The sequence below is a fragment of the Culicoides brevitarsis genome, chromosome 3 (genome assembly GCF_036172545.1).
Source record: "Culicoides brevitarsis isolate CSIRO-B50_1 chromosome 3, AGI_CSIRO_Cbre_v1, whole genome shotgun sequence".
In the NCBI taxonomy this organism is placed as follows: Eukaryota; Metazoa; Arthropoda; class Insecta; order Diptera; family Ceratopogonidae; genus Culicoides; species Culicoides brevitarsis.
This window is the reverse complement of record NC_087087.1, coordinates 21,619,244-21,632,498: the sequence shown is the minus strand read 5'-3', so window position 1 is coordinate 21,632,498 and position 13,255 is coordinate 21,619,244. Positions and strand designations below refer to the sequence as shown.

At 29.7% G+C, this 13,255-nt stretch overlaps 5 protein-coding genes across 6 annotated transcripts; 2 read left to right on the top strand and 3 right to left on the bottom strand.

Annotated features, from left to right (window-relative positions):
• Positions 1–814: 814 nt before the first annotated feature.
• LOC134833830 (uncharacterized) lies at positions 815–2,430 on the bottom strand. The gene is made up of 2 exons (XM_063848288.1): positions 2,017–2,430; positions 815–1,957 (listed from the first exon to the last, which is right to left on the bottom strand). Exons 1-2 carry the CDS (start codon positions 2,113–2,115, stop codon positions 869–871), a joined length of 1,188 nt encoding a protein of 395 aa, XP_063704358.1. The 5' UTR covers positions 2,116–2,430; the 3' UTR covers positions 815–868.
• Positions 2,431–2,480: 50 nt separating this feature from the next.
• On the top strand, positions 2,481–4,122 carry LOC134833829 (p21-activated protein kinase-interacting protein 1-like). Its single transcript, XM_063848287.1, has 2 exons — positions 2,481–2,642; positions 2,711–4,122. Exons 1-2 carry the CDS (start codon positions 2,565–2,567, stop codon positions 4,073–4,075), a joined length of 1,443 nt encoding a protein of 480 aa, XP_063704357.1. The 5' UTR covers positions 2,481–2,564; the 3' UTR covers positions 4,076–4,122.
• On the bottom strand, positions 4,101–5,275 carry LOC134833831 (uncharacterized). The gene is made up of 5 exons (XM_063848289.1): positions 5,169–5,275; positions 4,964–5,104; positions 4,779–4,904; positions 4,449–4,702; positions 4,101–4,389 (listed from the first exon to the last, which is right to left on the bottom strand). Exons 1-5 carry the CDS (start codon positions 5,244–5,246, stop codon positions 4,122–4,124), a joined length of 867 nt encoding a protein of 288 aa, XP_063704359.1. The 5' UTR covers positions 5,247–5,275; the 3' UTR covers positions 4,101–4,121.
• A 91-nt stretch (positions 5,276–5,366) lies between these two features.
• Positions 5,367–6,626, top strand: LOC134833881 (tRNA methyltransferase 10 homolog A). The gene is made up of 4 exons (XM_063848363.1): positions 5,367–5,512; positions 5,579–6,075; positions 6,159–6,263; positions 6,336–6,626. Exons 1-4 carry the CDS (start codon positions 5,427–5,429, stop codon positions 6,497–6,499), a joined length of 852 nt encoding a protein of 283 aa, XP_063704433.1. The 5' UTR covers positions 5,367–5,426; the 3' UTR covers positions 6,500–6,626.
• A 47-nt stretch (positions 6,627–6,673) lies between these two features.
• On the bottom strand, positions 6,674–11,297 carry LOC134833879 (uncharacterized). Of its 2 annotated transcripts, none has more exons than XM_063848362.1 (3): positions 10,839–11,297; positions 9,919–10,271; positions 6,674–7,742 (listed from the first exon to the last, which is right to left on the bottom strand). In XM_063848362.1, exons 1-3 carry the CDS (start codon positions 10,862–10,864, stop codon positions 6,961–6,963), a joined length of 1,161 nt encoding a protein of 386 aa, XP_063704432.1. In that variant the 5' UTR covers positions 10,865–11,297; the 3' UTR covers positions 6,674–6,960. The 2 variants fall into 2 exon arrangements, with proteins under 2 accessions (XP_063704432.1, XP_063704431.1); XM_063848361.1 differs by having other exon boundaries at positions 10,743–11,296.
• Positions 11,298–13,255: the final 1,958 nt, after the last annotated feature.

Sequence of the window (13,255 nt, the reverse complement as noted above, 5' to 3'; positions counted from 1 at the left end):
CTAAATATTTTGTAAAGATTTTAACCAAAGAATTTCATTTTTCATCAATGATACTGATTCTCGAGGAAAATAACAGAATATATCTATTAAAAAGCTAAAAAAAAAAGATATTTACACAACAAAAAGCTTACAAAGAGTGTCACTTATAAGGTTAATTATTTCATTCCACTGTTGACCACTATATTCCAATATATATTAAGCGAAATTGACTGTTTACAAAAAAAAAGACTTATTGTAGTATCAGAAAAACCACCTTGAAAATGGACCTCATATTATATGAATATACACAGTTTTCTAACTATGCCCCTAACTTTTTATAATGAATTTTTAAAGAGATGGTAGCTGAATAAAAATTAATTGCAACATGCTACATACATAATTACATAAACGGTATGTTCATGAAAATTTTTTTCTTAAAATTTAAACACACATTGTCAAGTATGAAGCAGTATTTATACTCATAATTACAATAGTTTTTAACATGCAACAGCAATCATTATACGAGCTTAAAATAATTAACAAAATAAATGTTGAATAAAAATCCAAATTAATATGTAGTAAAAAAAATTAATTAAAAAGCATTCCAATTCAGTTAAATATATCAAAAATGCATTTCCAAGGAACAATTCTTAAAAACATCAGTCTCATTAAGATAATATAAAGAAATACATGTGTAATTATTATAAAAACATATGTAATCTTTAAAAACAAAATATAATTCTATTAGAAGGCAAACAAAAAATAATTACCTATGTATAATTTATAAAATAAAACCCGAAAATAAATATTATGAAAAAAACAAATGAACTCGTAGTTAAATTAATTTATTGAATTTTACCGATCTTTAAGCAATAAAAATATTACAAGGTTAATCAATAAGTTCCTTATTTGTTCCAAAACCTTGTTCTAACATTTTAAACGTTGGAATGGCAAGTGCCCTGCTTTGTTTTCCTTTTACATCGGACGATTCTAAGACATCAGTACAATTGGAGATTAGATAGTCCTTTACATTAATATCTTGGCTTGTGTAAGTATGAAACAGACTAATGTAATGACAACATTCTTCTAAACTATAATATTCTAATTTTCCGTAAATCCAGATACCGTGCACGAAATCTTTTAATTTTTGAGTACACATACGAGACCATCGAATACCTTTTGGCTGAATGTAAGCAATTTTTCCACGATAAGCCTGTCGAGAAAAGCTACCAAAATCTTTTAGCAGGTATTTTAGTGATTTTCGGTTCACTAGTTTGACTTCTCCGTAATCGAAACAGAATACTTTACAGCAATCCTCACCATCTAGCTCTTCAGACACGATTTCCGCTCGATGCCATTTCCCTTCAAATTTTGCCACACAAACACGGGTTTTGCGGATGTCTATTTCATTAAGTACAAAATCACTTTCATCTAAGCTTTCATAATATTGTTGGAGTGCATTGTTTGCTTTCTCAAAACGGATGTTCTTAAGTTGGAAATACAGTTTATAAGGAGTTTGAATGTAAGTAATTCGAATTGGGTAATATCCTTCGTTTGGTTCTACTTCTTCGGTTATACTGCAATTCTTAACAATTTCATCTACGTGCCTCATAGCATTTGGAGGGTAGTGTCCGAAGAATGCGTCATCTTCAAAATCAGATAGTTCCGTCGCTCGTTCATCAGAAGTGTTACTTGTGAATGAATTATCAAGTCCAGAAAGTGGTTCGTCAAGGCATGAATTTGTGTGGTTTCTCAAAGATTCAAAAGCTTTGTAATGAAATCGATGTTGTTTCTGCGATGATTTTCGTTGTTTTTGTACCATATAGTTAATATGCTCTGTCGCTTTTGTAATAACGGGATACAATAAGATATGATTCCCATAACCCCTGAGAGAAACGACATCCGATATAGACTTGAGAAAATCAATCATTGAAGTAAATCCATAAGAAAAATACATTATATTTTCCCCATTAATTTTCTGAAAACATAAAGTTTTTGAATAATATTAAAACAAAATTGATACTCTTGTGACTTAACGTTATAATCCTTTTCAAGTTGAGATATGGACAATCCGTTTTTCGAAGAGATTAATATTGCTCTGATATCTTCTTTTAAGGTTTTTAAATCTGGAGTCATTGCTATAAATTTGTTGTCCTTAGGTACATATAACAATTTTATTTAGCAGCCAATGTTGTCTTATTTTACTCTAAAATAAACGAAACATTGTTTGTCGGTAAAATCTCAATTGATTTGTTTGCAAACAAAATTTATTCATGCCTTTATAATGATAAAAGAAGCCAAGTTTAAATGGGTTTTTAAAATCCAGAAGCTAAGTATCTGTCGGCTTTGTTATTTTGATTGTGAATGAAATAATACTATAATGTTAGAGTCTTAAATTCAACTAATTTGTTTTTTTTTTAATTAATATTTATTTACATGTTCTCTCAAAGACTTGAAGTAACTAAAATTGCTTGTGTATTGGATTTGACAGCTGTAATGTCAAACGCACGTGCTTAAGTCGAATCGGTTTGACGGCAAGTAAATAGAAAAAACATTTGTTAAAACCTTTTTAATAAAAACAGATAATGGAAGAGGTCTATGAGGTCATAGTTGGAATTTATGAGGGATATGTGTGTGGTTATAAGTTGTTGGTTGACAAAACGGTGAGATTTTCAAATTTGAAGTGATAATTACTTTTCTGATTTTTTTTTTGTATTTACTGTCAATTTAGTCAAAGATACCAACTGTTCAGATATCTAAAACATTTGCTGGTCCTCTGCACACACAATCTGTTCGAGCATTAGCGACAGGAAGTCATTATTTGGCAAGTGGCGGAGCTGATGATCGAGTTCGTGTGTATGATTTGAAAAAACGACAGGAAATACGAGAGCTTTTACATCATTCAGGCACAGTGAACTCAGTAGTTTTTGTAGATAATGCAAACTATTTGATAACGGGTGGAGCAGATGGCAAGATTGCTTTTATTAACACGAAAAAGTGGCAGCTCGACAAGGTTTGGGAAAAAGCTCATAAAGGAGGAGTAACGTGCATCAGCGTCCATCCAGAAGAAAGTCTAGCGCTGTCTGTTGGAACGGACCTAGTTCTAAAATCATGGAATTTGGTAAATGGCCGCAACATTTATACGACGAATTTAAAGAACAAAGCCCAATACGGCGGAAATGTCGAAAATATACGATGGTCACCTAATGGAGATAATTTTGCTATTACGGGAGCAAGATTTGTGGAAGTTTTTAGCCTGGACACAGGAAATGTCATCAAGTCTCACAAACTGGAAAATCGTGTCACAGATTTGTGTTGGATAGGAGATGCTGATATATTAGTAGGACAAGACAGTGGCGAAATGTTCTTTTTTAATATAGAAAATGACGAAAGTAACACGATTCCCGCTCACGACTCACGTCTAAAGGCCATGTACTATGTTGAAGGCTTATTAGCTACCGTATCTAGTGCTGGAGATCTAAGTATTTGGAACATTTCGGAAGACTATACAGAAATAACTCAGTTGCGTGAATACAGCTTAGAATGCAGACCAACTTCTTTATGTATAATAGAAACATCTAAATTAGGTTTGAGTATTGATAATTATGCTGAAGATTATACTAAACCTAATATAGAGCATGATACAGATGCTGAGTATATGGTAAACAAAAGTACAGCAGAAGAAGACCGAGTCATCATTGAGTACGAAAATGAGATTCAACCCACAATGAAAGGGAAACAAAAACACAATTCAAAACGAATGGAACAAAGCCAAGAGGAAGCATTCAAACAAGAAGAAAATTTTAAAGGTCAAAATAAATTAAAAGTGATTGAGGAAATGAAGTCAAAAGGCGACATCGTGAATTCCAAAAAAACTACAACTAAGAAATCTAAAAAGAAAAAACTTTCAAATCTATCCTCCATGGATTTTGAAATTACAGACGACATTGAGGATTGTAATGACAAAAAAAGAACGTTGGAAAAAGAAAGCACGACCACATCTTACAAAACATCAGTTAAGCGAAATACTATGCTTAGCAAATCATTAACTAAAAAATCTAAAACAAACTTTAAAAAACAACGAAAAAGTTTGTAGTCTCAAATAAATATAAAACAAAAAATAAAGAATTTAATGATTTTAATTAAAAATTCTTGATGTATTTTCGTTTAACATGTACTTTATCGCATTTATCATTAAGATAGTATCTAGCACTATCAACTTCATCTAGCAGTACTGTTATTGAATCTTCTGTCATTGCAGAAAGACATTTCTGTTTTACGTTCAATCCTTTAAATGATACAGTGTACTCCCAGAGATCAGAAATATAAACAACTAGATCAGTTCTTAAACTCTCCGCATCAAAACGCGAAAACGCTATAAATCTCATTTCAGGACATCGATGAATTCCCCTTTGGATAAATGAAATAAATTGGAAATTATAGTTTATTCGAAATCCAGTAAGCCTTACCAAAGTTGTGAAGGTAATTGAACTGCAAAGACTTCTTCGTACAAAGCTTCAAAATCTTTGCGTTTTTGTTGATTGATTTTTTCACATGATTCCTTTACGTTAGATGTACAGTTTGCAGATTTTCCTTCTGTTGCTCTCGTAAATTTAGCATTTGTCTTTTCAAATTCAATAATTATGTTTTCAGTTTTATTTTCGATAGAACCATTGCTTTTAGAAATTGATTGAATATCCTCTTCAGTTATTTGGTTTTTCTTCTAAACGATAGGTATACATATAAATACATACATATTTAGAAAAATGCCTAAGTTTTGTTTTAATTATAAATAGTACCTTTTTTGCAGGATTTTGACGGTCATCCTTCCTCTTTGTAGAATCTTTTTCTCCTAGCACAATATGCAAATTCAAAGATGGAACAGCAGTTTTACTTAATCGCGGTCTATCTCGCAACATCTGAAACTGACATTATCGGTTAGCAAAAAAATATTTAACTCATATAAACAAAAAAATGTATTTACTGTCTCTCCATTGATAGTATGCTCAAAATATCTTTCTATATCCGACTCCTGGAAATGTCTGTGGCAAAGTTTGTCGCCTTTTGTCAAAGGTCTTCTGTTCTCCGGTACAACAGCCTTCCATAGTGCAATAGCTTCTGGCGCCTGTATTGGATAAATATTTAATAATAAACTGATTGCAACGATTAATTTACAATTCCCACATTACCGTTGGTACCATAAATAAGCTTCTGCTGTTATCGAAATCACAACTTTTGTCACAATTCGCTATGTAACAACTTTTCATTGTTGATGTTTTTTTTTTTTTGTTATTGTTTACCGAGTCACAAACTCGAAAAGTTGTCTTGACTTTTAGTAAATAAATGAGTAATCCTAGTGCGAATTCAAGCATTTTTGATACTCAAAACAAAACTTTTAGATAGTCAATAGGAGCTTTAAAGCTGAATATTAATTTATTTCTGCAGAAATGAATACGGAACAGACAAAAACTGAATCTAAAGATTGTATTGCTTCAACAAACACACCAAAGCTTTCCAATAGGCAATTAAAAAAGTAAGTTAAACTACTTAGTTTAAATCTCCACTGATTATTTTAGCTCAAAGCATGTCTTTTTGTAAGGTTAAAAAAATATGAGGAACAACGTAAAACATTAATGGCTAGAAGAATTAGACACCGTAAACGTCTGAAGGCACGAAAGGCTAGCGGAGAAAAAGTTGGCACTTCACGTAAATTTCTGAAAAGCAATAAAGTGGACATGGAAAAGAGTAAAATTTCATTTGCCATAGACTTAGATTTTGAGGATTTGATGATAGATAGAGACCTTGCTAATTGTTGTAAACAATTAGGAAGGGTATATGCTATCAATAGACGGTCAACCACTCCATGTCCTCTTTGGCTGACATCCTTGAAACCCAATTCTCGCACTGACATACAACTACAAAAAAATAATTATAAAAGTTGGGATATTGAACATACGCCGGAATCTTATCTTAATATTGGCTTTCAGAAAGACAAAATTGTTTATCTTACATCAGAATCAGACACAATTTTAAATCAACTAGAGGAAAATACTATTTATGTAATTGGAGGCTTAGTTGACCATAATTTTCATAAAGGTAAGTATTTAGGAATTTTTTCTTATACAAAAATTATACAAAATAAAATAAAATAACGTGCGATTTTTTTACGGATTAAACAGGAATATGCTTTAAAAGGGCACAAGAAGCCGGCGTAAGGACTGCAAAACTGCCACTAAGCGAATTCATAGATATTAAGACACGAACTGTCCTCACTATAAATCATGGTAAGTTAGTTTTTTTTTTTGAATTTGCAAAATAAGTTTACATCAGAAAGTAGATAAATAATTTAATTTTAGTGTTTGAAATCATATCTAAGGTAGTAGAGGGAGTTAATTGGCAAGATGCAATTCTTTCAGTGCTCCCACCACGAAAAAGAGCCATTGCTAAAGAAAAGCCAGAGGATACTAATGACAATGAATTAACAAATCTGCCTTCCAATAAAGAAAATCATACAGACTAATAAGTATATAAATATAAATTTAAAATGAGTTTACAATTAAATACATAATTTTTGTAACATTTTTTTTTATTTTTCGTTACATTTTCTCTCGATGGTATTCATCATTTTATTGTTTTTCTTTTTTAAATTAAATACATTTAATAGATTTTTTTCTTTAAAAATCTGTCTAAGTTTGTCTTAAAGAGGAAATTTATTCTATAAAAGTAAATAAAGGAACAATGAAGCGGCTGTCTAAGTAGATGATCATTTAAATATATTTCGTACCCAGTTTAAAAATTTGAAGGATGGAATTTCAACCACAATTTAACTGGTAATCATTATACAAAAAAAAAACTAAATATTTGGTTTCTTAAATCATATTAATATAATCATGACACTTTTTTGTTGGGTACATTAAGGTAATTTCAAGTGTTTATAATTCAATTTTATAATGGGATATCGTTTTTGTTGCGGATAAAACATTAAGTGTTGATATTCAAGTCTTCACTGTCAAGGAGTTCAAAGTCGCTCTCGTCAGACGACAATTCTGCATTTACACTTTTACGTTGTATTTGCAAGCGGCTTACATTGCCTGCAGATATTACTGTAGGTTGCAGCGGTGCAACACTGCTATTTACAGCATCCCACAAATTATTAACGATATTCCAGTTAGGAGAGTTATTTTTTGGTTCCAACTCTTCCGGTTGCTGACTAGAGCTTGAAGACATTTTCGATGGGACGTATATCTGACTGGATTTTTGTGAACTACCATCCTTTGTTTGTTTGTTATCCTTTGGACCACTGCGGGATCCATCGGGTAATGAAACATCCTGGAAATTTAATCCACGAGATATCGAGTCATCGCTGTCTGAAGATCCATCATTGAAATCACGCTGATTCCTAAATTCAATGCCTTCAGAAAAGGGATCATACGATACTTTAATATCATTGCGAGGCAATTCGATGTCCAAAGGACTATCCAAGGGGCTTAAGCCAGATGAAGGATGGGTCATTTCTTCGTCTTCGATTTCAGGAATTTTGTCAGACGTCAGGAGCAAGTCAGATGGTACTTCCGAATCACTATCTTCTTTGTCTGCATTTTTATTTGAGTTATCCTTGTACAAATAGTAACTACTAACATCAGCATCTTCAGCCACTTTCTGCAAGAGCGATATGTTCATTTCGTCACTAACGTCAGGAAGAAATTCATCCGGAATTTCATACTCATTTGCACGGCTCCAAGGAGGATCTTTGCTGATTTCACCTAAAAAAAATATATAAAATTAAATGTGTTTTCGGTTTTTTAATGAAATCAATATCAATTAATTCACATGCCGTATTACTAATCCACCTTGACTTAATCAACCTATTTTATAAAAAAAAACGGACAAACTACGTTTTACTCACGCATTATGTGTATATTTGTAGACTAGAATCATACTGCCCAGCCTCCATTTATGTAATTATGATAAGATACTTTTTAGAATGTGAATACCTTATCGCTTTTTGTACAATCAATTCATATAATCTTTGAATTTTCATAGCAGTAATGAGATATCACATGATGATAAAAGAAATAAATTGTAAACAATGTGGGTTGGAAAACCTTTCTTTTTATAAACAGAATTTTCGTTTTCTTATTTTTAATATTGCTTGATATGTAAATATGAAGCATATTTTTTTTTATTTTATTTTTTAAAATTAAAGTAAAACTACAAACAATTGTATATTTACATAAATACAAATGTTCTTTCGAAGAAAGTAGATCGCAAAAATACATCATTGAATCACAAAGAAATTATAAAGTCACAAAGGAATGTTTTTATTAACAAAAAAAAAAAAAAACGACAATGTGATAAAAAACTGAATAATTATTTTTTCAGCAAAGAGATATTTAAAATTGATCTAATTATTTACATCTGGAATTTACACACCCTTATTTATAAATCATATTCACATATATTTTATTAGCACCAAATTTATTAGAATTATCAATTTGATAAGAAAATATAGGTCATCGTGAGTTACGTACATTATTTTTACTCAAAAATTTAATAGTAGGTATAACGAAATGTACCCCTAAAAGTGTCATTAATTATTTTTTTTGTCAATAAATTAGTTCTGAAAACAGAAATAAATGGAGAACGGCCAAAACATTGTAATTATCTGAGACGTAAAAAAATTTGGCAATGTTTCGTTTTGATAATTTTTGGTCAACACAGTAAACATTATTTTTTACCGCATTTCAATTTTTTTGAAAAAAATGCGGTATTGTGCTCGTGATGTCGTCCGTCCGTCTGTCCGTCCGTCTGTGTGGTGTGCCACTTTAACTTTGTTTGAATTAGCAGGTTTGGCGAATTCTTTTCAAATGACAGATTTGACAGCATATTTTAAAAAAATTATCCGTTGGAAATTTAAATGAGTGTTCATCCGTTGGAAAATGTTGTCGATGAAAATTAGTGGAAAATTCTTAAAAATTTTAAAATGTTCAGGGGAGTCTCGTGAGTAACATGAAAAGTGAAAATTGATGAAAATTTTCGGGAAAACTCGGAAAATTCATGGAAAATCGGAAAATCTTGAAAATTTTAAAAATTTTAAAATGTTAAGGGGAGTCTCGTGAGTAACATGAAAAGTGAAAATTGATGAAAATTTTCGGGAAAATTCATGGAAAATCGGAAAATTTTCAAAATTTTAAAATGTTTAGGGGAGTCTCGTGAGTAACATGAAAAGTGAAAATTGATGAAAATCTTCGGGAAAACTTGAAAAATTTATGAAAAATCATGGAATTGAACACATTGAAATGCGGTCAAGTCATTCGTTTTATACACGAATGCAATTCATTCTCGTTTTTTAATTGATAGAATTTCCACATCTTTTCAATAACCATGTTTTGGCTTAAAATTGAGTGAAAAAATAATTTCACAGTTGATAGCGTAAACTACGCGAAAAACAAAATAGGTACAATTGCGGAAGAGTTGTTCAATAGATTTTGTCAACAAAATGATAACGTAAAGACTTACGGTTTACTTTAAAAAAAAAGTGAGGAAGTTAAAAACTGGTTTTTTTTTTAAAATAATCATTTATAAATATAGTTTTTTTTTTAATTAGGTATTATACTTCGTAATACTTCACAGCTGTTAACTGATTCTGTATGATTCTTTAAACATATAAATACTTAATTATTTCATTTTGATTTTTTTATCCTCAAAGTTAATTTATGAATCAATATTCATTTGGAATACGAAGCTCAAAAAACAAAAGTTACTCTCATGACCTTCACAATTAAACGTTCCGAGCGTTCAACTTGTTATTGCGTTTATTTTTGTTTTCTTGTGTACCTAGGTAAATATTTTCGATTTTTGATGATTTTGGAAACAAAAATGTGCAAACATTCTCGAATAAAATAATTTTAAAACAATTATTATTAAAAAAGGTTTTACCCGTATCTTCAGTAGCAAGCTCCTCTTTGGATTTCTCATCAATGATATTATCATGTACAATAATAACATTATATTTCGCACAAAGCAATATTATTGCAATCAGCGTCACTAGAACAAGCCACACTCCTAAAATGTAATGACCAGCCACTGCAAGAGTTACTAAACCACCACTGACGACTAAACAAAAAGCACCTGGCTTTTCCTTCCGTAACTCAGCAAAATTTTTAGTGAGAGTTGCGAAACTTTTTTGGACCTCATGAGGGATCTGTAGTCTGGCTTTTGGATACAATTGTTTGTATGAAAATACAATTAATATCGTAAAAAATATTATTCCCAATGGACGACAGTTGAGCCTGAAAAGAATGAAAATCAAAAAATGTTACAATACAATAAATTTTGATACATAACAACAAATAAAATAAAGAGAGTAAATAAAAATAACGGTGACCTTGGTCAAGCATTTATAATACGTATATTCATTTACATATTCAGTAAATAAATATATATTTATATCACTTAAAAGAAAATCATATGCATAAATTAGGTTGTAAAGTAAACCTTTTGATGGCTAGAATCCAATCCAGACAGTAGGAACATCAACATAATTTTAAGTTAATTTTATTTTATTTAAAGATAACTAAGTAATTAAAATGAATTTAAGTAGAATCTTAACAAAGTGTTGAATTTAATTGCATTTGAGTATATAAGTAAAATCTGAGTTGAATGAAACAACAAACTGTTTCTATAAATAAATTTTCAGAGTTCATAGCGAATTTTCAAGTTTTTTTTTTTGTTCCAAAAATTGCGAATTGATTCACTCTTACCAAATCAAGAGACTTGCAATGCTCAATATCGAGCCAGCTTGGATTTTCACTTCATTCGAAATCATTATTATTATTTCTGTTAATTATTTTATTTACAGTTTTTCTGCATGTGTGTCTAACATGTGATGTATCTATTTTTTGTTCGACATCGAGTTTTCCTTGTTTTTCTTTGTCTTTCGTTTTTTCACTTGCTACTTAGTCACACGGGTATTTTCCTCAGTAATGCTTTTCTATTTCTTTGTACATAAAATGTCTATATACAGTATCTGTTGTATTTACATAAATATGTTATCAATTATCGCGAACTTAAGAATTTAGTGTTGCTTTTTGCTGTGAATTCGTGTCTTCATTCAACAAAACTACGTCTCTAACTGAAAATAGAATAAAATTGGACGGCGCATGTTTTGAAAGATTTTTATTGCGAATGTCAAGTGAAATAAATTATGTCACTCTCAAGAGAACCTCTTTGTAGCTCGTCAAATTCATTTACTTTTCACTTTTTAGGACACTTTTTGTTTTTTTTCTTTAATTTTTGTTTTTTATTTATTGACATGACATTTTTCACTGCGATTAGTGATGACAAAAGTGAAACGAGTATTCAATAGGGTAAAATGTAATTTATGTAAATATTTAAGTAAATAAATACTTAAAAGGCGAATGATTTCAAGGGAATTTAAGGAACTTAAGTTTTGATTACTATAGTACATATATCTAAAAGAATTAATTAAAATAATATATAATGAGAGGCAAAAATTTTCTCAATTACATTTTATATTTTTAGTGAATGCTGTTTGTTAAATTCTAAAGATCTTTTCTCTAAAGATAACATATTTACTGGCATTCTGCAGAGCACATGGTTTACATGAGGCTTAACAAGATTTTAGATGCGAAACCTTAGCTTAGTGTTCACCTAAAAGCAAAAAAAAAACAAATTAATGCTTTATTAAAATGGTTTAAACTTTAGGTTAAAAGCTTTAGCCAGACGTGGAAAAAGTGCGGGAACCTGGGAACCAGGTTCCCGGGAAATTTGAAATTTTACTAAATATGTAAAAAATTGGATTGAAAATAAGAAAAAAATGGGAAATTTTATTGAAAAATACCAACACATTTGGGTAAAATTTTAAAATTTTTTGTGAAAAAAAATTTCTTCAGTATAAATAAATTAAGATTTTATCTCGGATTTTATTCAATAGGGAGAAAATTCCAAATTGGGAAATTGATATTTTTTTCTTAAAATACAAATATATTTTAATATTTGGATAAAATTTCAATTTTTCAGGAAAAAATTCATGAAAAAAAAATTTGGGAAATTGTGATTTTTTTATTTATTTTTATAATTATATTTAGAAGCAGTTGTTGAAAGAATGGGTAGCGTTTTAACCTCAGGAAATGAAAAACGGGAAAGCTTGAGTCATGCAAATTAAAATTTCTATTCAAAAAAATTGACAAAGCCCAAAACCGTCTTGGGAAGTAAAAAAAGGTTAATTGAAGTTCAAATATACATTATAAAGGCAAAAATTAACATTTCGCTATTGAAAGTAGTTAGACATTGCAAAATCTCTTTTTGAAAGCCTAAACCTCGAGGATTTTCAAGTTTCAAATTTCAAAATGGGATATATTATAAGAAAATTTAGAACCAAAAATTGTAATTATTTATTTTACGTATAAATTTTATAAATAATTTTTTCATTCAAAATTTATTCATTGTTAAATAGGTAAAAAAGAAATAATTTTTAACGTAAAGTATCTTATAGTCGGCAAAAAACCAAAAAAATGCAAAATATTTAGAAAAAGTTGATTGCAAAACTTATTTTTTAGAACAAAAAATTAAAAGTTGGAAAATATTTGTTTTTATTTTATTATTGAAGGGCCTGAAAGGATAAATCGCACTATTTGACAAACGAAGAACAAAAGATTTAAAGTTTTTATTTTGAGCTGTAAAATTTAATTTTTAAATATTTTCTTGATGTTTCAGCTTTGTATGCCAAAAATTTGTCAGCAAAACCTTTTTTTTACAAAAATGCCCTATTTTAACAATTTGCTGCCTACAAAATGATAAATCGCACAACAAATTTGATTTTTCATTTTTTTTTAATTTCAAAGTTTTTTGAAATGTTTAATTTAAATTGACTTTTCATGCTCTAAGCTGAAAGCTCGAGAAAGCTTGTGTTCGAGATTGCAATGTCTAAAAGTAGTATATATTTTGGTAGTACTGAAGAAGACAAAAAACGAGAAACATTGGGAAATTTCATTTTAAAAATTAAATTCTAAAAAAAAATAAAAAATAAAAACAAAGATAAATAAATTGGATGATTGAATAATTATTTTTTTTAACTATATATTTTAATGCTTTTAGTTGGGAAATAAATAAAGTAACTTGGGAAAAAAATTTGGTTCCCGGGAAAAAAGACACTTTTTCCACGTCTGGCCTTAGCTTTCGAATTGTTAAAATATAGTTAAGAAAACAATTAACATAGGGTTAGGGCATTACCTACCGGTAACTTTAGAATTTT

Excerpts from the sequence above, each read along its gene's own strand:
- LOC134833830 (XM_063848288.1), bottom strand. The coding sequence starts at position 2,115 with ATGACTCCAGATTTAAAAACCTTAAAAGAAGATATCAGAGCAATATTA. Across the intron at positions 1,958-2,016 it reads AACTTGAAAAGGATTATAAC|AAAATTAATGGGGAAAATAT; the intron begins GTTAAGTCACAA and ends TTATGTTTTCAG.
- LOC134833881 (XM_063848363.1), top strand. The coding sequence starts at position 5,427 with ATGAATACGGAACAGACAAAAACTGAATCTAAAGATTGTATTGCTTCA. Across the intron at positions 6,076-6,158 it reads TGACCATAATTTTCATAAAG|GAATATGCTTTAAAAGGGCA; the intron begins GTAAGTATTTAG and ends CGGATTAAACAG. Across the intron at positions 6,264-6,335 it reads TGTCCTCACTATAAATCATG|TGTTTGAAATCATATCTAAG; the intron begins GTAAGTTAGTTT and ends ATTTAATTTTAG.
- LOC134833831 (XM_063848289.1), bottom strand. The coding sequence starts at position 5,246 with ATGAAAAGTTGTTACATAGCGAATTGTGACAAAAGTTGTGATTTCGAT. Across the intron at positions 5,105-5,168 it reads GCTTATTTATGGTACCAACG|GCGCCAGAAGCTATTGCACT; the intron begins GTAATGTGGGAA and ends TATCCAATACAG. Across the intron at positions 4,703-4,778 it reads GTCAAAATCCTGCAAAAAAG|AAGAAAAACCAAATAACTGA; the intron begins GTACTATTTATA and ends CCTATCGTTTAG.
- LOC134833879 (XM_063848361.1), bottom strand. The coding sequence starts at position 10,807 with ATGATTTCGAATGAAGTGAAAATCCAAGCTGGCTCGATATTGAGCATT. Across the intron at positions 10,272-10,742 it reads ATTGCAAGTCTCTTGATTTG|GCTCAACTGTCGTCCATTGG; the intron begins GTAAGAGTGAAT and ends CATTCTTTTCAG. Across the intron at positions 7,743-9,918 it reads GCTTGCTACTGAAGATACGG|GTGAAATCAGCAAAGATCCT; the intron begins GTAAAACCTTTT and ends TATTTTTTTTAG.
- LOC134833829 (XM_063848287.1), top strand. The coding sequence starts at position 2,565 with ATGGAAGAGGTCTATGAGGTCATAGTTGGAATTTATGAGGGATATGTG. Across the intron at positions 2,643-2,710 it reads AGTTGTTGGTTGACAAAACG|TCAAAGATACCAACTGTTCA; the intron begins GTGAGATTTTCA and ends CTGTCAATTTAG.